The following is a 24,792-nucleotide window of genomic DNA, read 5'->3' on the forward strand; positions in this document are numbered from 1 at the left end:
TCGCCAACGGAAGCCCGGAGCCGCCCCTCCCCGCTCCCCCGCCCCGCCGCCCCGGACGGACGGGCGCGCGGAGCCAACCCCGCTGCCGCTGGCTGTCCAAATCCCACCAGAGCCAATGGGAGCGCGAGGGGGGCGGAGCCATCTCGCGTCAGTTGGGCTGCGCGCCCCCCTCCCCCGGCGCCCCTGCAGGCCCCGCCCCTGCCTCCTCCCCTCTCCGCTCGCTGCTCCCGGAGTAGTTGGTGCCAGTGAAGTGAGGGCGGCGATGAGAGCGAAAGTTGCGCTCGGCTCGTCGCTGGGGGCTTGAAGCGGCTCCGCGCTCTGCCCGTTTGGGCCTCCCCCGACTCGGACTCGCGCCCGTGGGCTCCCGCCGCGCCCGCCCGGCCCCGCGCCGGCCCCGCGCCCCCTCCCCCGTCTCGGCGCCCCCTCCTCAGGAGCCGCGGGTCCCCGCCACTTTCGCACGGCCCCGGCCCCCGCCGATGCCGGCCATGGTGGAGAAGGGCCCCGAGGTCTCAGGGAAGCGGAGAGGGAGGAACAACGCGGCCGCCTCCGCCTCCGCCGCCGCCGCCGCCGCCGCCGCCTCGGCCGCCTGCGCCTCGCCAGCCGCCACTGCCGCCTCGGGCGCCGCCGCCTCCTCAGCCTCGGCCGCCGCCGCCTCAGCCGCCGCCGCCCCCAATAATGGCCAGAATAAAAGTTTGGCGGCGGCGGCGCCCAATGGCAACAGCAGCAGCAACTCCTGGGAGGAAGGCAGCTCGGGCTCGTCCAGCGACGAGGAGCACGGTAGGTGGCAGCCGCCCCCGCGGCCCCGGGCCCCGCGCCCCGCGCCGCGCTGACCGCCGTGTTCTGCTTCCCCCGCAGGTGGCGGTGGCATGAGGGTCGGACCCCAGTACCAGGCGGTGGTGCCCGACTTCGACCCCGGTGAGTAGCGGCCCCGGCCGGCCGGCGGCGGGGATGAGCGGGAGCCCCGGGTCCCCGGCGAGCCCGAGGGGGCGGGAGCCCGCCGACAACTTTCTTTATGTGTGTGCGTTCGCCCTGCCGTCCGTGGGGAGAACAGCAGGGCGAGGACGAGGAGGCGCACACGCACACGAGTGTTCTGCAAACGTGCCTCTGCACCCGGGGGAGGCCAGGTCGCCCCCGGCAGGGCCGGCGCCGCTGCCCCCTTGCGCCTCCGAGGACTGCGGGTGGCGTCGGAGGTGGCCACACCTGGCCTGGGGGCGCTGGGGGGTCCCTGCGTCCAGGTGAGCTGCGCCTCGGCCAGGGGTAAGGGTGGCAGTGCCGGAGAGTTAGCGTCCTGCGAGCGCCCCGGACTTAGGAGGTCCCCAGAGACCCCTTTCTCGGAACCCTTCCCAAAGGCTGCTCCCCACGCCTTTGCTCCTCCTCTCAGCCTCTGGGCTCTTGCTGGCTCCTGACTCCCCTCCCATCCAGAAGGCGAGTAGAAGAACGACCCCCCAAAACCAGTCAATAAAAGAAGTGTGTTTTCCAGAGGGCGCCTGCCTGGGGAAGAGAGTCTCGCGTGTGGCAGTTTGATTTTAGGACCTATTTGTAAATGTGTGTATTTCCTTTTTTTTGGAGGAAGAGATTGTGAAATTGAGAAGCATCAGAAGCTTTAGCCTAACAAATGCTTTTCACCTACAAGAAAGCCCTACACCCTAGAATGGAACACTTAGTTCCCTGGCTGCTATTCTGTGTAGAAGCAAATTTAAAGTGGTACAAGAAAAAAAATCCAATCAGACAAAGGAATTCGTCAGATTTTAATGCATGAGATTCTAGCCAGTGTCTGTATGAGACTGTCTTTAAAGGTTGTTGGTATGGAAAATGTTTGAAAGAACGTAGGATTTATTTCAGAAATAAAATTCAAAAGAGCATCTTGTAAAGCTGGAGTTAACAATCCTCCCTGGTTGGAGGGCTTTAGAGCTGGGGTTCTCTATGTGGGTTATACCATTAGTTTATTTGAAAAGATAAACGCATACATGTTTTTTCCTTGGAAACAAGACTGCAGAAAATTGCAATGATCTAGTCCTTGGAGAAGGCGATTGCTCTCAAGCTGTTATTTAGGTACTAAACTGCACTTTGAAGTGAAAATACATAGAGGTCCTAGGTGAGCTCTTGGACACTCTGGAAATAAATGACTTCCTAAATTGGCTTCTAAATTTTGATTTGTTGACGTAAATCTGTTAAATTTATTTGTCTAATACTCGCGTTTGTGTTTCTTTTAAGTCCATGTTAGTGTTTTTGATAGTTTCCTCTTCTCCCCAATTCTTTTTTTTTTTTTTTGGTAGTCACTTCTCGTTTATGAGTGACAGGATAGAACTAGGTGGCCAGGCTATTTCTCTTGTATGCTTGGCTCCTCCGTTCCTTGGTTGGCCACCAGGGGAAGCATACTGTTTTTTGGTTACAGTTGACCCTGTCTTCATTTTGTAGGTCAAGTCTATCTTTGCTTTAAAACACAGAACATAAAGCTTGTCACCAAATTTTCCTAATGTATTATTTTTAAAAATCGACTTCCACAAATCTTTGAGTAAGTTGGTAGGCTTTTTGATACGTTTTTGTTAACATAAATTTTGAAAACTTTATGTAGATGTGTTGGATGTGACTAAGGAAAAGGGCATATTTGTCAGCAACAGGAATTAGATTTCTGACGTTCATCGAAATATTGACATCAGCTCTGCATTGTTAGTAATGAGTTTGACTTCTTTGGAGTTATACTTTTCTTTGAAACAGCAAATATAATATTTTGAACTGTCTTTGGGCTTTTTGTTGGAATAGATATGAGCATAAACTTGCTAGCGACCAGCTATTCTAAAATGGAAAACATTTATCAGATTGCAGTAGCTCACACCTGTAGTCCCAACACTTGGGGAGGCCAAGGCTAGAGGATCTCTGGAGCTCAGGAGTTGGAGACCAGCCTGGGCAATGTAGTCAGACTCTGTCTCAACAAAAAATAAAAAAATTAGCTGGGCCTGGTGGCATGTGCCTGTAGTTTCGGCTACGTGGGGGTCTGAGGCTGGAGGATCTGTGGGAAGTCCAGGCTGCAGTGAGCAGTGATCTGGCCATTGCACTCCAGCCTGGGTGACAGAGTGAGACCCTGTCTCAGAAATAAAAAGGAAAACATCTAACTGTTTTGCTGCATAGTCTTGCTGCCAATTGGTTGAGTATTGATATTAAAATTTCCAAATTTCTTTTTTTTTTTTTTTTGAGACGGAGTCTTGCTGTGTCCCTCAGGCTGGAGTGCAGTGGTGTGATCTCAGCTCACTGCAAGCTGCGCCTCCCAGGTTCACGCCATTCTCCTGCCTCAGCTTCCACAGTAGCAGGGACTACAGGCGCCCACCAACACTCCTGGCTAATTTTTTGTATTTTTAGTGGAGACGGGGTTTCACCGTGTTAGCCAGGATGGTTTTGATCTCCTGACCTCGTGATCCGCCTCTCATAGTGCTGGGATTACAGGCGTGTGCCACCGCGCCTGGCCCCAAATTTCTTCATTTTGTGTTTGTTTTAATCTGGAAAGGAATCTAACTGGTGTAAAGTAATTTCAAACCTTGTTTTGCCAACCTAAGCAGGGGGACACAGTTTTCTAGATATGGCAGAAAATTGAGACTTTACTATTTCCTAGTGGTTTTTTATGTGTCTTTTCATTTAACTCAAAAGCTTAAGGGGAAGGAAGACTTCCATTTTGGAATAGAAATGATACAACATTTTTTTTTTTTCTTTTGATACGGAGTTTCACTCTTGTTGCCCACGCTGGAGTGCAATGGCGTGATCTGGGCTCACCGCAACCTCTGCCTCCTGGGTTCAAGCAATTCTCCTGCCTCACCCTCCTAAGTAGCTGGGATTACAGGCATGCGCCACCATGCCTGTCTAATTTTTTGTATTTATAGTAGAGACAGGGTTTCTCCATGTTGATCAGGCTGGTCTGGCACTCCTGAACGCAGGTGATCCACCCACCTCAGCCTTCCAAATTACTGGGATTACAGGGGTGAGCCACCGTGCCCAGCCAACTGATGTTTGTTTTATGGCAAAATTCTTTCTTAGCTGTTTAAGACTTAAGACAGGTTCTTTCCATGACTGCAATTTAAGAGTAGTGAATTGAGTAATAAATTAAGAACTGAGAGTTTGATCCTTACTAGTTTTTATTTCCTCCTCCTACTTGTTTTTTTCTTTTTTCTTTTGTTTTTTGAGACCAAGTCTCACTCTGTCGCCCAGGCTGGAGTGCAGTGGCACGATCTTGGCTCACTGCAACCTCCACCTCTGAGGTTCAAGTGATTCTCCTGCCTCAGCCTCCAGAGTAGCTGGAATTACAGGTGCCCACCACCACGCCCAACTAATTTTTGTGTTTTTATTAGAGATGCGGTTTCACCATGTTGGCCAGGCTGGTCTCGAACTCTGCTTCAGGTGATCTCCCCGCCTTGTCCTTCCAAAGTGCTGGAATTACAGGCGTGAACCACTGTGACTGCCCCTCCCCCCGCCTTTTTTTTTTTTTTTTTTTTGAGACGGAGTCTTGATCTGTTGCCCAGGCTGGAGTGCAATGGCACAATCTTGACTCACTGCAACCTCCATCTCCCAGGTTCAAGCGATTCTCCTGCTTCAGCCTCCCAAGTAGCTGGAACTACAGGTGCGTGCCACCATGCCTGGCTAATTTTTGTGTTTTTAGTAGAGACGGGGTTTCACCATATTGGCCAGGCTGGTCTTGAATTCCTGACCTCAGGTGATCTGCCCCCCTCGGCCTCCCAAAGTGCTGGGATTACAGGCGCGAGCCACCATGCCCTGTCCCTACCTCAGTTTTGAGTGTGTCTTTGTTCTTCTCTTTTACTAGAATTTGAACAGAGAGGTGGACGTGAAACTTAACAGGCAGCTTTTTGTCTTTTCTTTTTTTATTATAGTAAAATAAGTAACTATGGTAGAGATGCATGAATGGAGGAATTTGACTTTAATTTTTTTTTTTTTTGAGACAGAGTCTCGCTCTTTCACCCAGGCTGGAGTGCAGTGGCATGATCTCAGCTCACTGCAACCTCCACCTCCTGGGTTCAAGCGATCCTCCTGCTGCAGCCTCCTGAGTAGCTGGGATTACAGACGCACACCACCACACCCGGCTAGTTTTTGTAGTTTTAGTAGAGATGAGGTTTCACCTTGTTGGCCAGGCTGGTCTCGAACTCCTGACCTCAGGTGATCCACCCACCTTGGCCTCCCAAAGTGCTGGGATTTCAGGCGTGAGCCACTGCGCCCGACCTTTTTTTTTTTTTTTTGAAATGGAGTCTTTCTATGTTGCCCAGGCTGGAGTGCAGTGGCACAATCAGCTCACACAGCCTCTGCCTCCCAGGTTGAAGCAGTTCTCCTGCCTCAGCCTCCTCAGTAGCTGGGATTACAGGCGTGTGCCACTATGTCTGGCTAATTTTGGTATTTTTGCAATTTTTTTTTTTTTTTGAGATGGAGTTTTTTTCTCTTGTTGCTCAGGCTGGGGTGCAATGGCATGATCTCGATCTCGGCTCACCCCAACCTCCACCTCTCAGGTTCAAGCGATTCTCCTGCCTCAGCCTCCCGAGTAGCCGGGATTACAGGCATGGGCCACCACACCCGGCTAATTTTGTATTTTTAGTAGGGATGGGGTTTCTCCATGTTGGTCAGGCTGGTCATGAACTCCCAACCTCAGGTGATTTGCCTGCCTTGGCCTCCCAAAGTGCTGGGATTACAGGCGTGAGCCACTGCGCAGCCCTAATTTTGGTATTTTTGGTAGAAATGGGTTTCACCATGTTGGCCAGGCTGGTCTCGAACTCATGACCTCAGGTGATCCACTCACCTCGGCCTCCCAAAGTGTTGGGATTACAGGTGTGAGCCACTGTGCCCGGCCTGATTTTTTTGTCAGATTTTACTTATTTGCGGTATGCCAGCTTGACCCTATTTAGGTTTGAAAGCAAATGGTTGGAGCTAAGACTATCTGATATTTCCTATACAGTTCAAAGGAAGATTTAATTCTGTCATGCCTTACAAAGAGTGAATGAGGTGGATAGAACACGTTAGTCTTAAAATCCTGATTCAGTTTCTTTTTTTTTTTTTGAGACGGCGTCTTGCTCTGTTGTCCAGGCTGGAGTGCAGTGGCGTAATCCAGGCTCACTGCAAGCTCCGCATCCTGGGTTCATGCCGTTCTCCTGCCTCAGCCTCCCGAGTAGCTGGGACTACAGGCGCCTGCCACCACGCCCGGCTAATTTTTTTGTATTTTAAGTAGAGACGGGGTTCCACCATGTTAGCCAGGATGGTCTCAATCTCCTGACCTCGTGATCCGCCCGCCTCGGCCTCCCAGAGTGCTGGGATTACAGGCATGAGCCGCCATGCCTGGCCCTGATTCAGTTCTTATAAAATAATTAATACCTAGATTAGATTGGTGTAGTGTGGCATTGCTTGGTAGTTAGAATACCATTTGTGTTTACACTGAAATAAAAAGTTTTACCAACTTTTAAAGAGTTAAAAAAAAAAAAAAAAGAGTTGAAAACCTAAGTGCAGCCCTACACTTTTAACTTAGGCTTTGTTCTTACGTGTGTTGTCCAGACTGCCTTTCCATGCTGTCTGCCGCAGATTATGCTGAGTTGTCATTGGTTTCTTTTAATATTCAGTAGTTACAGAATAATAGGGTAAGAGGGAGGATGCTTATCTATCCTACCTCTGGTTGGTTCTTTCCTACATAAGCAAAGCATCACTTATTTTGAAATGAATAATGTTTTTCTTTCCTTTTTTTTCCTTTTTTTTTTTGAGATAGGGTCACACTCTGTCACCAGTATAGTGGTGTGATCATGGTGGCAGTGAACTTGAACCTCCTGGGCGCACACTATCCTCCCATCCATACTTTACCTCGAAAGTAGCTGGGACTACAGATGTCCACCACCATGCCTGACTAGTTTTTTTGTATTTTTTGTAGAGACAGAGTTTTGCCACGTAGTCCAGGCTGGTCTCGAACTCCTTGGCTCAAGCCATCTGCCTGCCTTGGCCTCCCAAAGTGCTGGGCTTACAGGTGTGAGCCATCGTGTTCAGCCGTTATTATTACTATTTTTTAATTTTAATTTTTAATTTTTATTCTCTTTATACATGTCCTTGGTGCTTCAGAGGCGTACATTGTTAATGATGAATATTTTTGAGATAGTGGCCCTTTAAAAAAGCAACCTTTATTTTGAATGTTTAATCCAATGTATTTAATCAGATCTGAAAATTTGTGGTTGTCATTGGCTTAACTGTCACTTCAGAGTTGACTTCTGTCAGAAAACTGTGTTGTTTTCATGTGGAATAGGTAATTTTACTGAACAGGGTGTCTTGATATGCCTTTCATTTGTTTTCACTGGTGATTCTATGTTCTGCTTTTTTTATGCTTTAGATCATTGTAAAAAAATAGGTATATTAAAATTATGGTGAATGCTTTGTGGTTTTGTTTTGTTTTTTTTTTTTTGAAACAAGGTCTTGCTCTGTCACACAGGCTAGAGTGCAGTGGCCTGATGTTGGCTCACTTCAACCTCTGCCTCCCAGACTCAAGTGATCCTCCCCCTCAGCCTCATCAGTGGCTGGGAATACATGTGCACATCACCACGCTTGAGCCCAGGCTGGTCTCGAACTCTTGTGCTCAAGCAGTCTTCCTGCCTTGGCCTCCCAAAGTGCTGGGATCACAGGCATGTGCCTGGCAATGCTTTGTGATTTATTTATTTATTTATTATTATTATTTTTTTGAGACGGAGTCTCGCTCTGTCACCCAGGCTGGGGTGCTGGAGTGCAGTGGCGCGATCTCAGCTCACTACAAGCTCCGCCTCCCGGATTCACGCCATTCTCCTGCCTCAGCCTCTTCGAGTAGCTGGGATTACAGGCGCCTGCCACCACGCCCGGCTAATTTTTTATATTTTTAGTAGAGATGGGGTTTCACCATGGTCTCGATCTCCTGACCTCATGATCCGCCCACCTCGGCCTCCCAAAGTGCTGGGATTACAAGCGTGAGCCACCGCGCCCAGCCAGTGATTTATTTATTTATTTATTTATTTATTTATTTAAGTTTTATTTTTATTGTATTTTGAGACAGAGTTTTGCTCTTGTCACCCAGGCTGGAGAGCAATGGTGCGACCTTGGCTCACTGCAACCTCTGTCTCCCAGGTTCAAGTGCTTCTCCTGCCTCAGCCTCCCGAGTAGCTAGGACTACAGGTGTGTGCCACCATGCCCAGCTAATTTTTTTTTTTTTTTTTTTTTTGAAGACGGAGTCTCACTCTGTTCCCCAGGCTGGAGTGCAGTGGCGCGATCTCAGCTCACTGCAAGTTCCGCCTCCTGGGTTCACGCCATTCTCCTGCCTCAGCCTCCCGAGTAGCTGGGACTACAGGTGCCTGCCAACACGCCCGGCTAATTTTTTGTATTTTTAGTAGAAATGGGGTTTCACCATGTTAGCCAGGATGGTCTCGATCTCCTGACCTCGTGATCCGCCCGTCTTGGCCTCCCAAAGTGCTGGGATTACAGGCGTGAGCCACCGCGCCCAGCTGCTAATTTTTGTATTCTTAGTAGAGATGGTATTTCGCTGGCTGGGCATGGTGGCTCACACCTATAATCCCAGCACTTTGGGAGGCCGAGGCAGGCAGATCACTTGAGGTCGGGAGTTCAAGACCAACCTGGCCAACATGATGAAACCCCTCTCTACTAAAAACACAAAAATTAGCTGGGCGTGGTGGTGCATGCCTGTAATCCCAGCTACTCAGAAGGCTGAGGCAGGAGAATTGCTTGAACCCAGGCTGCAAAGGTTGCAGTGAGCGTAGATGGCACCACTGCACTCCAGCCTAGGTGACAAAGTGAGACTCTCTCAAAAAAAAAAAAAAAAGAGAGATGGGGTTTCACTATGGTGGCCAGGCTGGTTTCGAACTCTTGACCTCAGGTGATTGACCCGCCTTGGCCTCCCAAAGTGCTGGGATTACAGGCTTGAGCCACCGCACCCGACCAAACACTGATTTAATACTAGGCAATATTTGCTTCAGGTACAGCTAAAGCCTCATTCCTGCCTTCTTTCTTCGTTAATTCACAGTTGGTTTATATTATTTCTGTGATAGTTTGCATCTTCTGAGAAGCAGATGACAAGACAGAATCAGATGTGCAAGAGGTTCATTAGGGTATGCTTGTGAAGGATAAAGAGAGGAAGGAGGTGTAGGTGGCAAGAGCCTTTACACTGGAAGCATGTGTGACACCTGTGAAAGAAGAGAGGGAAGGAATGATGATTAATGATTGATAGAGGAACCTCAAACTGCAGTGCAGCTTGCAGTTCAGAGAAAATCTCAGCCAGAGTAGGTTGTTAGAAGAGTCTGTTGGGCAGGAATGGTCCTTCTTTGTGAACGTCTGCTGTGTTCCGTCATTGGCCGGGAGCAGCCTAGAGTAGCCTAGCCTTGGTATGGGTGCTGTAGTAGATTCCTGGCAGCTGGGGCCGTCAGTTAACTACACTCCTTGCAACATTTTCTCTCTTGAAGGGAAATCTGAGTGGCACACTCAAGGCTGTCAGAATTCCCATACGTGTTTTTGTACTTAAATACATGTGTGTAATTCCAGCACTTTGGGAGGGTGAGGCAGGAGGATCACCTGAGGTCAGGAGTTCGAGACCAGCCTGGCCAACATGGCGAAACCCCGTCTCTACTAAAAGTATAAAAATTAGCTGGGTGTGGTCGCGGGTACCTGTAATCCCAGCTACTTGGGAGGCTGAGGCGGGAGAATTGCTTGAGCCCGGGAGGCGGAGATTGCAGTGAGCCGAGGTCGTGCCACTGCACTCCAGACTGGATGACAGAGCTAGACTCCGTCTCAAAAAAAAAAAAAAAAGTGATAATATGTTTTCTTGTTATTGTTAGTGTTTTTGTAAATGGAATAATCTATGCTATTCATGTACTTTTATGCTTTCCAAACAAGTACATTTCCACTAGCAAGGTAAACAACTTTGTTTTCACCTTGTCTTCGTCATGGTGTTAGTTAGGTTATTAATTTTTTTTTAAATGCTATCCTTTAATGGCTTATATTAGCATTTTTTTCTTTTCTTTTCTTTTCTTTTTTTGGAGATGTAGTTTCGCTCTTGTTTTGTTCCCCAGGCTAGAAATGCAGTGACGCAGTCTCCTCTCACTGTAACCTCCGCCTCCCCGGTTCAAGTGATTGTCCTGCCTCAGCCTCCCGTGTAGCTAGGATTACAGGCATGTGCTACCACGCCTGGCTAATTTTAAAAAATATTTTTAGTAGAGAAGGGGTTTCACCATGCTGGCCAGGCTGGTTTTGAACTCCTGACCTCAAGTGATCTCCCGCATCGGCCTCCCAAAGTCCTAGGATTACAGACGTGATCCACTGTGCCTGGCCTCTTCTTTCTTTTTTTGTAGACTTGATATCGTTCTGCCTCTTAGGCTGGAGTGCAATGGCATGATCACAGCACACTACAGCCTCAGCCTCCAGGGCTCAAGTGATCCTCCTGTCTCAGTTTCCTGAGAAGCTGGGACTACAGGCATGAGCCAGTATGCCTGACTGATTTTTGAACTTTTTGTAGAGACGGGGTTTTGCCAAGTTGCCCAGACTGGTCTCCAATTCCTGGGCTCAACCAGTCCTTCTGCTGTGTCCTCCCAAAGTGTTGAGATTACAGGCATGAGTCACTGTGCCTGTAATTAAGTTTTCCAATTAATGATGAGGTTAAGTGTCTTATGTTTTTAATTTTTAATTTTTTTAAGACCTTTTTTTTCCCCTTTTTTGAGATGAGTTCTCACTCTTGTCGCCCAGGCTGGAGTGCAGTGGCGTGATCATAGCGTACTGTAGCCTTGAACTTCTGGGGCTCAAGTGATCTTCATACCTCAGTTTCTGGAGTAGTTTGGACTACAGTTGTTCACCACCACACCCAGCAAAGAATGTGACAAAAAGTACTAAGTGTGTTTTAGCTAAGTATCGATAAGAAAAGTGTCTTTTTATTTATTTTTTATTTGTTTATATGTACTTTTTGAGACAGGGTCTGGCTCTGTCATCCAGGCTGGAGTGCAGTTGTGTAATTTTGGCTCCCTGCATCCTCAGCCTCTCAGGCTCAAGTAATCTTCCCACCTTGGCCTCCGGAGTAGCTGGGTTTATAGGCTCCTGCCACTGTGCCCAGCTAATATTTGTATTTTTTGTAGAGATGGGGTTTCAGGTTTTGTTGGTCTTAACCCTGGCCCAGGAGTGTCTGTAAATTTTTTTTTTCTTTTTTTTGCCACTCAGTTTCCTCCTGTGAATGTATCTTTCTTTTGCTATTTTTCTTTTTTTTCCCCCTCAGACAGGGTCTTGCTCTGTTGCCCAGGCTGGAGTGCAGTGGCTTAATCTCAGCTCACTGCAACCTTCATCTCCTGGGCTCACATGATCCTCCCACCTCAGCTTCCGAGGTAGCTGGGACTACAGGAGTGTGCCACCATGCCTGGCTAATTTTTGTGTTTTTTTGTAGAGACAGGGTTTCACCATGTTTCCTAGGCTGTTTTGCTGTTTTTCTATAGGGTGTTGGTTTTTATAGGGTTTGGTTTTTTGTATGGATTTGTGTGAGTTCTTTTTATTTATATATTTGGATATTCTTTGTTAGAATTGCACATATGTTTTTTGTTTTTTCTTTAATATTATGTGTGTTGTGGGGAGGAGGATTGAGTTTATTTGACTAGGAAGGGATAAAAATACATTCCTGACTGGAGACTGTACTCAGAGATTGGTCTTGGTGTATACCCCTGATTTCTAAGATGAATGTTACTGAGAATTGACAATTTTTGTTGTTGTTGTTGTTGTGTTTCCACTAAGTTATTCATCTCATTTTGGCCTGCTATTAGCTAGTTGACCCAAATCACAGTGCTGGATGACTTGAAAAGCTCTGATTTAATTTTTGCCTAGTATATAGTTATAGTAGCATATAGGTTAAAGGTTAAAGTTACAGCTTTGATCCTATAATGGTCAGTTAGTTTCCCACGAAAGGTTAAAATGCTATAGACTAAAACTAACAGCTGTCTTAGGGATTTGCCACTCCTTATAAGGCAATGGGTAGTGTGTGGATAGGGAGGTACAACTTGTCATCACTAACAAAACCCTCAAAAGAATGATCTATCCAGGTTGCTTACTCTGTGCCAGGCTAGTTTTAACACACATCAAATCATTTGACCCTCACAACAGTCATATGATGTAAAGTTACTATCTCCATTTTCCAGATGAGGAAACAGAGGCATTGAGAGGCTTAGTCTTATGGTTGAACCTAATAACTTGCCGTGGTAATCCAGTCCGAGAGGCCCTCAGCTGTAAGAGGCACCATTGTTTTATGTTTCAGTAAGAAAGGAAAAGGATCAACAAGATAGACTGTTAATTTTAAGTATTATAAGAATTCTGATTTATAAGTATAATCAGAATTCAATTTAGTGTATTTTAGAGAGGGTCAGCCAGAATCCTCTTTAAGAGAAAACACTTAGGCCGGGTGCAGTGGCTCACTCCTGTAATCCCAGCACTTTGGGAGGCTGAGGCAGGTGGATCTCCTGAGGTCAGGAATTCAAGATCAGCCTGGCCAAAATGGTGAAACCCTGGCTCTACTAAAAATACAAAACATTAGCCAGGCTATAATCCCAGCATTTTGGGAGGCTGAGGCGCGAGAATTGCCTGAACCTGGGAGGTGGAGGCTACAGTGAGCTGAGATCGTGCCACTGCACTCCAACCTGGGTGACAGAGCAATATTCCATCTCAGAAAAAAAAAAAAAAATGAAAAAACAATTAGGAGCAAGACTTTATTGGATCCATTGATTAGTTGTTTCCATGTGGCCCCAGGTGTTGGGGAATTTTATGTTTCGGGTTGCCAGAGCCAACTTGTAGTCCAGTTACATTCCTCTTCTTCCTGGCAGTGAGAACACAGGTGAAATGGGAGGTGGTTAGCTTGGTTGCCTGGGGACAGATTGGACTGAGTTGCTTTATTCTTGCATGTATGTTGAAATAGTCATCTTCACAACTTAGAATATAGTTGGAGTTTTTTTTAGAAGAGCCATTTCTTTTGATGGTGTGACTGAAGGCTATACATACAGTCATGTATTGCAAAACAAATGTCATTTTGGTCAAGGACAGTGGTCCCATAAGATTATAATGGAACTAAAAAATTCCTGTCGCCTAGTAACTTCACCTTGTCTATAGTGCAACAGCGTGTAGCATTACTTAGGTGTTTGTGTGGTGTTGGTGTAAACAAACCTACTGCACTGCCAGTCTTACAAAATCTAGCACATGGAGTTATGTATGGTACATAGTACTTGGTAATGACAATAACTGTATTACTGGTTTGTGGATTTACTATACTATACTTTGTATGGTTATTTTAGAGTGTATTCCTACTTATAAAAATTATCAGTTTGCTGTAAAACAGCCTCAGGCAGGTCCTTCAGGAGGTATTCCAGAAGGAAGGCATTGTTACTCTAGAATATGACACCTCCATGGGTCTTATTGCCTCTGAAGACCTTCCAGTGGGACAAGGAAGGTATGGAGTTGGAAGATAGTGATATTGATGATCCTGACTGTAGGCTAGGCCAATGTGTATGTCTTTGTGGTTTTTTTTGTTTTTGTTTTTGAAATGGAGTCTCGCTCTGTTGCACAGGCTGGAGTCCAGTGGCATGATCTCGGCTCACTGCAACCTCTGCTTCCCTGCTTCCAGTGATTCTCCTGCCTCAGCCTCGTGAATAGCTGGGATTACAGGTGCGCGCCACCATGCCTGGCTAATTTTTGTATTTTTAGTAGAAATAGGGTTTCATCATATTGGGCAGGCTGGCCTTGAACTCCCGACTTCAAGTGATCTGCCTGCTTCGGCCTCCGAAAGTGCTGGGATTACAGGCATGAGCCACCGTGCCCGGCCTAATTTTTGTATTTTTAGTAGAGACGGGGTTTTGCCATGTTGGCCAGGCTGGTCTTGAACTCCTGACCTCAGGTGATTTGCCTGTCTTGGCCTCCCACAGTGCTGGGATTACAGGTGTGAGCCACTGCACCTGACTGTATTTACACCCATACTCTCCCTGAAGGTTGTAGTTCCTGCCCTGCTTTACTTTTACTGGCATAGAAGCTGCTGGGCTTGGTGTTCTGCTTTCAAACTTAGCGTGGATATAGGGAGTTCAGCGGGGAGGAAGAGAAGAGTAGGTGCTTAACTAGTTTTGATCTTACTCAGTACCAGAGAGTGTTCTGGGAGCTAGTGGTGTCATGTATGTCTGATTTCTTTGAGGGTGGTAGCATAGTTTTTTGAACCACCAAATCAGGTTTTAAGTTTTTTTTTTTTTTTTTTTGGAGGGGAGACAGGGTCTCACCCTGTCCCCCAGGCTGGAGTGCAGTGGTGGGAACATGGCCCACTGCATGCAGCCTTGACTTCTTGGGCACCAGTGATCCTCCTGCCTCAGCCTCCCAGGTAGCTGGGATTACAGGTGTGAGGCACTGCACCTGGCTGTTAAGTATTATCTAGTATAAACTCGTCAGAGCTAAATAGGGGCTGAATTTTCTAAGAATATGTGCTTGGTTTGGGTCTTTTCTTGAATAGGCTTTTGTTTTTGTTTTTTTGATTTTTTTGGGTTTTGTGTTTCTTTTTTTTTTTTTTGAGACGAAGTCTCACTCTGTCGCCCAGGCTGGAGTGCAGTGGTGTGATCTTAGCTCACTGCAGCCTCTGCCTCCCGGGTTCAAGCGGTTCTCCTGCCTCAGCCTCCCAAGTAGCTGGGATTATAGGCATGCTCCAGCACGCCTGGCTGATTTTGTATTTTTAGTAGAGACGGGGTTTTTCCATGTTGGTCAGGCTGGTCTCGAACTTCTAACCTTAGGTGATCCGCCTGCCTTGACCTCCCAAAGTGCTGGGATTATAGGCGCGAGCCACCGCGCCCGGCTGAGTAGGCATTTTTTAATGGACATTTGATAAGGACCAAGTGCAACTGTATATCAAATGGAAATCTAGGGAAAAATTGTCTTTTAAATTGCAGTTAAAAGCTGATTATCCCTATTGTCTCTTGCTTTCCTTATAATGAATTTGTATAAATTGGAGATGCACATCTTGAATAGATGTGTTTTCTTTTTTTTATATAAAGTGGTGCAAGTCACATCACAAAATTGACTATTTTTTGGCCAGGTGTGGTGACTCATGCGTGTAATCCCAGTGCTTTGGGAAGCTGAGGCAAGTGGGTCACCTGAGGTCAGGAGTTTGAGACCAGCCAGGCCAATATGGCGAAAACCTGTCTCTACTAAAAATAGAAAAAAGCTAGCCAGGCGTGGTTGCTCATGCCTGTAATCCCAGCACTTTGAGAGGCTGAGGTGGGCAGATCATGAGGTCAGGAGTTTGAGACCAGCCTGGCCAACATGGTAAAACCCCATATCTACTAAAAGTATAAAAATTAGCCGGGTGTGGTGGCACCTGCCTTTAATCCCAGCTACTCAGGAGGCTGAGGCAGGAGAATCGCTTGAACCCGGGAGGTGGAGGCTGCAGTGAGCTGAGATCGTGCCACTGCACACTAGCCTGGGCAACAGAGCGAGACTCTGTCTCAAGAAAAAACCACAAAGTACAAAAAATTAGCCAGGTGTGGCGGTGCACGCCTCTAATCCCAGCTACTTGGGAGGCTGAGGCAGGAGAATTGGTTGAACCGGGGAGGCAGAAGTTGCCATCAGCCGAGATCACGCTACTGCACTCAAGCCTGGGCGAAACAGAGAGATTCCATCTCAAAAAAAAAAAAAACAACAAAATTAACCGTTTTACAATGAACAATTCAGTGGCATTCAGTGCACTCGCATTGTTGTGGAGCCACTACCCTTGTCTAGTTCTGAAACATTTTCATCACCCTAAAAAGAAAATCTCACGTGTTAGAATGAAGAATGAGTTACTTCTTATTCTCCATTCTCAGTACCAGGCAACCACTAACCTGCTTTTTGTTTCTGGATTACTTATTCTGGAACTTTCACGTAAGTGGGTATGTGACCTTCATGTCTGGCTTCTATCACTTAGTGTAATGTTTTCAAGGTTCATTCATGTTGAAGCTTGAGTCAGTATTGGTACTTTCTGTGCTTCATTGCTTTTGTTTTGTTTTGTTGTTGTTTTTTGTTTTGCCTTGTTTTTGTTTTTTGAGATGGAGTCTTGCTCTGTCGTCCAGGTTGAAGGGCAGTGGCGTGATCTCAACTCATTGCAACCTCTGCCTCCCTCGTTCAAGCGATTCTCCTGCCTCAGCCTCCCAAGTAGCTGGGATTATAGGTGCGCACCACCATGCCTGGCTGATTTTTGTATTTTTAGTAGAAATGGGGTTTCACCATTTTGGCCAAGCTGGTCTTGAGCTCCCGACCTCAGGTGATACACCTGTCTCGGCCTCCCAAAGTGCTGGGATTACAGGTGCCTGGCCTAATTTTTAAATTTTTTTTTTGTGGAGAGACGGGGTTTGTTTATGTTGGCCAGGGTGGTCTCTAACTCCTGACCTCAAGCACTCCTCCTGCCTCAGCCTCCCAAAATGCTGAGCTTATAGGCGTGAGCCACTACACCTGGCTCATTCATTTGTTGATGGACATTTAGCTTGTTGTTACCTTTTGATTATCGTGAACCGTGCTGTTATGTACATTCATGTACAGGTATTTATCTGTTTTCATCCTTTTAGGGGTATATATCTATTAGTGGAATTGCTGGGTTATGGAGTAATTTTGTGCTTCACTTTTTTTTTTTTTTTTTAATTTTTATTTTGAGACAGGCTCTTGCTCTGTTGCCCAGGCTGGGGTGACAGGGGCACAATCTCAGCTCACTGCAACCTCTGCCTCCCGGGTTCAAGCGATTCTCCTGCCTCAGCCTCCTGAGTAGCTGGGGTTACATGTGCATGCCACCACACCTGGCTAATTTTTGTATTTTTAGTAGAGATGGAGAAACATGTTGGCCAGGCTCGTCTTGAACTCCCGACCTCAGGTGATCCGCCTGCCTCGGCCTCTCAAAGTGCTGGGATTACAGATGTGAGCCACTGTGCCCAGTCTGTGCTTAACTTTTTGAGGAACCATTAAATTGTTTTTCACAGTAGCTTAACCATTTTATACTCCATGATTAACGTATGAGGGTTTCAATATTCTACTTTTTATTTTCTGTTTTTTGAGATGGAGTCTCACTCTGTTGTCCAGGCTGGAGTGCATTGGTGCGATCTTGGCTCACTGCAGTTTCCGCCTTCCAGGTTCAAGTGATTCTCCTGCCTCAGCTTCCTGAGAAGATGGGATTGTAATCATGTACCACCAAGTGTGGCTAATTTTTTTTTTGTATTTTTTAGTAGAGACAGGGTTTCACCGTGTTGGCCAGGCTGATCAGGCTGGTCCTGACCTCAGGTGATCTGCCCGTCTCGGCCTCCCAAAGTGCTGGGATTACAGGCGTGAAAATGCTACTGATGACAGTGCAGAGAGTCCTGAGATGCTTAGAGTAGTGGAGTTACTCGATCCTTCCCTGTGGTGGAGGGTTGGGAGTTGAAGAAACCAGGAAGTCCTATATGAAATGGTCCTTTAAGGCCGGGTGCAGTGGCTCACCCCTGTAATCCCAGCACTTTGGGAGGCCGAGGCAGGCAGATCACGAGGTCAAGAGATTGAGCCCACCCTGGACAACATGACAACATGGTGAAACCCTGTCTCTACTAAACATACGAAAATTAGCTGGGAGTAGTTCCAGCTACTCGGGAGGCTGAGGCAGGAGAATCGCTTGAACCCTGGAGGTGGAGGTTGCGGTGAGCCGAGATTGTGCCATTGCGCTCCAGCCTGGGCAACAAGAGCGAAACTGCATCTCAAAAAAAAAAAAAAAAAGAGAAATCGTCCTTTAAGTCAAGCCTTAAAACGTAGGAATTACCTAGTTAATTTGAATATTAATATTATATGATATATAAGGTGTACATGTTATAAAAATTATTTTGAAAAGTCTAATCTTTAAAATTTTAGTTTAGATTTTCCTTGTAGTTATCTAGAGCTGTGCTGTCCAATAGTGTAGCCACTAGCTATACATATAACTATTGAAATTTAAATTAATTAAAATTAAATAAAATTAAAAATTCAGTCCTTCTGTTACACTAGGCACATTTTAGATATTCAGCCATCATATATAGCTAGTAGGTGCCATATTGGACAGCTCAGAATAGAGTATTTTTATCCTCCCAGCAAGTTCAGTTGGGTGGCAATGATCTAGACATTTTGATGAAATGAAAGCTTCATTATTATTGCTATTATTATTATTATTTTTGTGTGTGTGTGACAGAGTCTCGCTCTGTCCCCCAGGCTGGAGTGCAGTGGCGCCATCTCAGCTTACTGCAAGCTCCCCCACCCGCGTTCACACCATTCTCCTGCCTTAGCCTCCTGAGTAGCTGGGACTGTAGGCGCCCACCACCACGCCCGGCTAATTTTTTAGTAGAGACGAGGTTTCACCGTATTAGCCAGGATGGTCTCAATCTCCTGACCTCATGATCCACCCGCCTCAGCCTCCCAAAGTGCAGGGATTACAGGCGTGAGCCACCGTGCCCAGCCCAAAAGCTTTGTTATTATTAATTTTTATAATTAATTCAGACGTTTTGCCTCTTTTATCAAGTGCATGAAATTTGAGATGGGTACAGCTGAGAAATGTATGATGGCTGTGTGCTGAATTCCTCTAGGGGTGTATTTTTTTAAATATTGCCAATAAGGTGTTCAAAATAAGGTTATTTGAAAGAGCAAGTTGAAATGGAAAGCTTAGGAGAGCTTAGTTTTTTGTTTGTTTGTTTGTTTTTTTGAGATGGAGTTTCGCTCTTGTTGCCCAGAGTGGAGTGGAATGGTGTGATCTTGGCTCACTGCATCCTCCGCCCCCACACCATTCAGGCGATTCTCCTGTCTCAGCCTCCTGAGTAGCTGTGATTACAAGTGCTCACCACCACGCCTGGCTAATTTTTTGTATTGTTAGTAGAGATAGGGTTTCACCATGTTGGCCAGGCTGGTCTCTCCTGACCTCTGGTGATCCGCCCACTTTGGCCTCCCAAAGTGTAGGGATTACAGGCATGAGCCACCATGCCCGGCCTCAGCCTATAGTTCTTTTAATGCCCTTGTCTACTAATTCTATCATCTGTGTCATTTCTGGGTCAGTTTCAGTTGCTTGATTCTTTTTTTTCTTCCTCTTTTTGGGTTGTCTTTTCCACCTACTTTGCTTATCTGTTGATTTTTGGATGCCAGACATCATGAATTTTACTTTGTTGGAGGCTGGATATTTTTGTATTTCTATAAATATTCTTGAGTTTTGTTCTGGGATGTGGTTAAAATACTTAAAAATAGTTTGATGAAGTCTTGCTTTTAAGCTCTGTTAGGTGAGATCAAAACCATTTTAGTGTAGGGCTAAGTATTTCCCACTATTGAGTCAAAATCCTTTTGGGGATTCTGTGTGATAGCCCATGGACTGTGTGGTTTTCCACTCTGGCTGTGAGGAACTGGCACTCTTCCTGTTCCCATGTGAGCCTCGTGGATTGTTCCATTTGATTCTTTTGGGTATTTTATTTATATTTTTAGAGAAGGTGTCTTGCTCTGTCACTCAGGCTGGAGTGCAGTTTTGTGATCATAGCTCCTTGCAGCCTCAAACTCCTGGGCTCAAGCTATGCATCCCATATAGCTGGGGCTATACCATGCCTGGTTATTTTTATTATTTTAGAGATAGGGTCTCACTGTGTTGCCCAGGCTGGTCTTGAAGACTCCAGGGTTCAAGCGATCATCCCTCCTCAGCCTCCCCAGTAGCTGGGATTACAGGATTTTGCCATCACATCTGGCTAAGGGGGTGTGGAACCAGGGACAAAGACCAAATACATATTTCATAATATACTACACAAGGTAAATCTGGTTCATGTCACTCTACCTTGACTGGAAGCATAAGTATAGATTTTGCCATGTTGCCCAGGCTGGTCTTGAGCTCCTAGCCTCAAGCGGTCCCCTCTTCCCAAACCTTGGCCTCCCAAAGGTGCTAGGATTGCAGGCATGAGCCACTGCACTTCCTGAGTAGCTGGGATTACAGGTGCGCGCCACCACGCCCGCTAATTTGTTTTGGATTTTTAGTAGAGACGGAGTTTTGGGCCAGGCTGGTCTTGAACTCCTGCTCTTAAGCGATCTGCCCGCCTCAGCCTCCCAAAGTGCTGGGATTACAGGTGTGAGCCACCTCGCCAGGTCTGATTTTTGTATTTTTTGTAGGGATGGGGGTTTCCCCATGTTACCCAGGCTGCTCTTGAACTCCTGGCTTCAAGCAATCCACCTGCTTTGGCCTCCCAAAGTGGTGGGATTTCAGGAGTAAGCCACTGCACCCAGCCTCGTTCATTTCAATATTCCTGATGAAGTACTCCATCTGATCTCATTTGCTCTTAGAAATCTGCTTGCTGGTTACCCGGTGCAGTGGCTCACACTTGTAATCCCAGCACTTTGGGAGACTGAGGTAGGAGGATTGCTTGATGCCAGGAGCTAGAGATCAGCTTGGGCAACATAGCAAGACCTTGTCTCTACGTGCACCTGTAGTCCTGGCTATTTGGGAGGTTGAGATGGGAGGATTGCTTGAACCCATGAGTTTGAGGCTGCTATGAGGTATGACATACTGAGAGATACTGAGAGACAGGAGACAGAAAACAAATCTGACTACAGTATTGATGATTCTAGTCCAGAATTTTCCAAAGGAGTATAGGTGGTTTTTTTGGTTGTTGTTGTTGTTTGTTTTGTTTTTTGAGATGGTGCGAGTCTCGCTTTTTTTGTTTTGTTTTGTTTTTTTGAGATGGAGTCTTGCTCTGTCGCCCAGGCTGGAATGCAGTGGCACAATCTCGGCTCACTGCAACCTTCGCCTCCCGGGTTCAAGCAGTTCTTGTGCCTCAGCCTCCCGAGTAGCTGGGACTACAGGCGTGCGCCACCACGCCTGGCTAAGTTTTGTATTTTTGGTAGAGTTGGGGTTTCACCATGTTGGCCTGGCTGGTATCAAACTCATGACCTCAGGTGGTCCGCCATTCTCAGCCTCCCAAAGTTTTGGAATTACAGGTGTGAGCCATCGCACCTGGCCTTTTTTTTTTCTTTTTTAAACATATTTATTTATCCTTTTTTTTTTTTTTTAAAGAGGTGGAGTATAACTATGTTGCCCAGGCTGATCTTGAACTCCTGGCCTCAAGCAGTCCTCCTACCTTGGCCTCACAAAGTGCTGGGATTACAGGAGTGAACCACCGCGCCTGGCTGAGATAGGTTGTTTTTTGAATTAACTATTCTTTTTTTTTTTTTTTTTTTTTTGGGACAGAGTTTCGCTGTTGTTGCCCAGGCTGGAGTGCAGTGGTGCAATGATCTAGGCTCACTGCAACCTCTGCCTCCCAGGTTTAAGGGATTCTCCTGCCTCAGCTTCCCAAGCAGCTGGGATTACAGGCATGTGCCATTACACCCGGCTGATTTTGTATTTTTGGTAGAGACGGGGTTTCTCCATGTTGGTCAGGCTGGTCTGGAATTCCCAACCTCAGGTGATCTACCCTCCTTGGCCTCCCAACGTGCTGGGATTATAGGCGTGAGCCACTGCACCCAGCCATGTTTTTAAGATTTTTAAACATCTGGCTCTTTTTTTTTTTTTTTTTGAGACGGAGTCTCGCTTTGTCACCTAGGCTGGAGTCCAGTGGCGCCATCTCGGCTCACTGCAAGTTCCGCTTCCTGGATTCACTCCATTCTCCTGCCTCAGCCCCCCGAGTAGCTGGGACTACAGGCACCCGCCACCATGCCCGGCTAATTTTTTGCATTTTTAGTAGAGACGGGGTTTCACCACGTTAGCCAGCATGGTCTCGATCTCTTGACCTCGTGATCCGCCCGCCTCGGCCTCCCAAAGTGCTGGGATTACAAGCGTGAGCCACTGCACCCAGCCCTTCTGGCTCTTTTTAAATGTCAGATATTGATAACTCCCAGACTGAATTAAGATTTTATATGTCAGATGATTAACTATCATTTTGAGTTGTTGCTTAGTTCTCTGCTTGCTTGGCAACAGGTCAGTTTCCATGGTATTGCCATGTTTGTATCGCATTCTTAGTGGAGCTGAGAGGTTAGGGGTGAGGCTACAGGGCCTAACTCTATAAACTAGAATAGCTAAACTTTTATCCAGTTTGGAGTATAAAATTTTTTGATATACAGCTCAGGAAAAGCATATAAAAAACAAAAATAAAAATAATTTCTGAATAATTTTTTTTTTTGTTTTGAGACGGAGTCTCACTCTGTCGCCCAGGCTGGAGTGCAGTGGCGTGATCTCGGCTCACTGCAAGCTCCACCTCCCGGGTTCATACCATTCTCCTGCCTCAGCCTCCCGAGTAGCTGGGAGTACAGGCACGTGCCACCATGCCCAGCTAATTTTTTGTATTTTTAGTAGAGACGGGGTTTCACCATGTTGGCCAGGATGGTCTCGATCTCTTGACCTCGTGATGTGCCCGCCTTGGCCTCCCAAAGTGCTGGGATTACAGGCGTGAGCCATAGTGCCCGGCCCCCCCGCCCCCACCTTTTTTTGAGACAGAGTCTTATTCTCACCCAGCCTGGAGTGCAGTGTTAACGATCCTGGCTCACTGCAACCTCTTCCTCCTGGGCTCAAGTGATTCTTCTGCTTCAGCCTCCCAAGTAGCTGGAACTACAGGCGTATGTCGTCATGCCTGGCTAAATTTTTTTTTTTTATATATTTTTTAGTAGAGATGGGGTTTCACCATGTTGTCCCAGCTGGTCTCGAACCCCTGGGCTCAAGCAATCCACCCATCGTGGCCTCCTGCAGTGCTGGGGTTATAGGCATGAGCCACCCTGGCCTGCATAATTCTTTTTTTTTTTTTTTTTTGAGATGGAGTTTCGCTCTTGTCGCTCAGGCTGGAGTGCAATGGTGCGATCTCGGCTCACTGCAACCTCCACCTCCTGGATTCAAGCGATTCTCCTGCCTCAGCCTCCCGAGTAGCTGGGATTACAGGTGTGCGCCACCATGCCTGGCTAATTTTGTATTTTTAGTAGAGACAGGGTTTCTCCATGTTGGTCAGGCTGGTCTCCAACTCCCGACCTCAGATTATCTGCCCAACCTTGGCCTCCCAAAGTGCTGGTATTACAGGTGTGAGCCACCACGCCTGGCCATTAATTCTTTTTTAAGAAAGAGTTTCATTGCTATTAAACAAGTTTGAAAATCACAGTTTCTGCTTGAGTAGAAAAAACAAACTTGGGTTTCTACCACTACACTTTCACAACATGCTTTTGACTCCAGATTTGAGGGGGGATTTCTCCCCAACAGGAGGTAGGCCATCAGTTCTGCAGTGGGCAGCAGCTGGGCATCCTCTAATTGAATTTAGTTCTGACACTGTCTACACTACCCTCTTAGAGATGGATGGTGACACATCACACAGGTTGAGGACTCAGTCCTATCTTTGATAGTGAACGTAAACCTTCGTTTATTTTGTCTGTGGTTCTGACCAGCCAGCTGCAAATTTTAAGAGTTCCTGCAGGTACCTCCTTGACTTCAATTACTTTGCTAGAGTAACTTACAGAACTCAGGGAAATGTGTTTATCCATTTATTATAAAAGATACATGTGTGTGTGTGTGTGTGTGTGTGTGTATGTGTGTGTGTATATATATATATATTTAAATTTTATTTGATTTAGGGTCTTTCCCCAGTTGCCAAGGCTGGAGTGCAGTGGTGCGATCACAGCTCACTGCAGCTTCAACTTTTTGGACTCAGGCTATCCTCCCATCTCAGCCTCCTGAGTAGGTGAAACTATACACACACAGCACCATGCCCAGCTAATTAAATTTTTTTTTGGTAGAGATGGGGTCTTGCTGTATTGCCCAGGCTGGTCTTGAACTCCTGGGCTCAAGCAGTCCTCCGGCCTTGGATTCCCAAAGTGCTGCAATTACAGGTGTGAGTCATCATGTTTGGCCTACAAAGGATATTTGGAAGGATGCAAATAAACAGTCAAGTGAAGAGATACATATAGGGCCAGGATTGAAATGGTCCCTAGCACTGGCACTTCTGTCTTCTTGGAGTTGGGATGGGCCACCCTCCCCTCACATGGCTGTGTTTCTCTTTACTCCTGCAAGCCCCCATGTGTTTGGCTCCCTGCAAGCCATGTTCAGCTCCCTGCAAGCTCTCTGAACCCAATCCTTTTAGGTTTTTATGAAGGCCTCATTACGTAGGGATGACTGATTAAATCTTTTGGCCATTGGTGATGAATTAAAAGTTCAGTCCCTCTCCCCTCCTTGGAGGTTGAGGTGGGAGTTGAAACCATTTCTCATCCTGAAGCTAACAAACGGTTGCCAGCTATTGGTCAACTCATTGGCATACAAAAAGACACATCACTTTGAAGATACCGAGGATTTTAGGAGTTGAAGGGCCAGGAAACAGGAAGGCCAAATGTATATTTCACAATATCACAATATGTTATTAAGAGCAAATAGTGATAGAAAAGTGAAAGTGATGATAGCAGAAATGTAAAGTGTAGGTTCTATAAACAGTGCAGATGAGAACAAAGCTAACAGTTATCAGGCAGTCTAAATGCATGCAGTTTTTTACCTTAGACACATTCGTTCGTTGACTGTTTAATTGTAAAGAAAAATCAATTTAAGAACATGTATGAAATTGCATTTATACTCTGGAAAAATGAGATGAGATGTAAGTAGGTATTTTGTATTTTTTAGCGTTTCAAGAGCATAATTCCCCTTATGGTATGTCTGTTGCCTTGCTTTCACACATTCCACTTGTGTACATGTTTTTGGGAACTCATTATGTAAGAAAGTAATGGACTCCTTACACTTCTGTTAGGTAAAACCATAGTAATTGGCTGGGCATGGTGGCATGGGGTGGGAGGATCACTTGAGGACAAGAGTTTGAG

The 24,792-nt window shown here is 46.4% G+C and overlaps 1 protein-coding gene across 2 annotated transcripts in view; it reads left to right on the forward strand.

Moving 5' to 3' along the window:
• The first annotated feature begins 212 nt into the window (after nt 1–212).
• RCOR1 (REST corepressor 1) overlaps nt 213–24,792 on the forward strand; it is a 136,899-nt gene continuing 112,319 nt past the window's right edge. For both annotated transcript variants that reach the window (XR_004666343.3, XM_034938200.3), the window contains exons 1-2: nt 213–777; nt 856–915. Coding sequence is in view for 1 of the 2 variants with exons in the window: in XM_034938200.3 (XP_034794091.1) it covers nt 477–777; nt 856–915 (361 nt within the window). In the remaining variant the exon portion in view is untranslated. The remainder of the gene's footprint in view (nt 778–855; nt 916–24,792) is intronic.

The sequence above is a fragment of the Pan paniscus genome, chromosome 15 (assembly GCF_029289425.2).
Source record: "Pan paniscus chromosome 15, NHGRI_mPanPan1-v2.0_pri, whole genome shotgun sequence".
In the NCBI taxonomy this organism is placed as follows: Eukaryota; Metazoa; Chordata; class Mammalia; order Primates; family Hominidae; genus Pan; species Pan paniscus.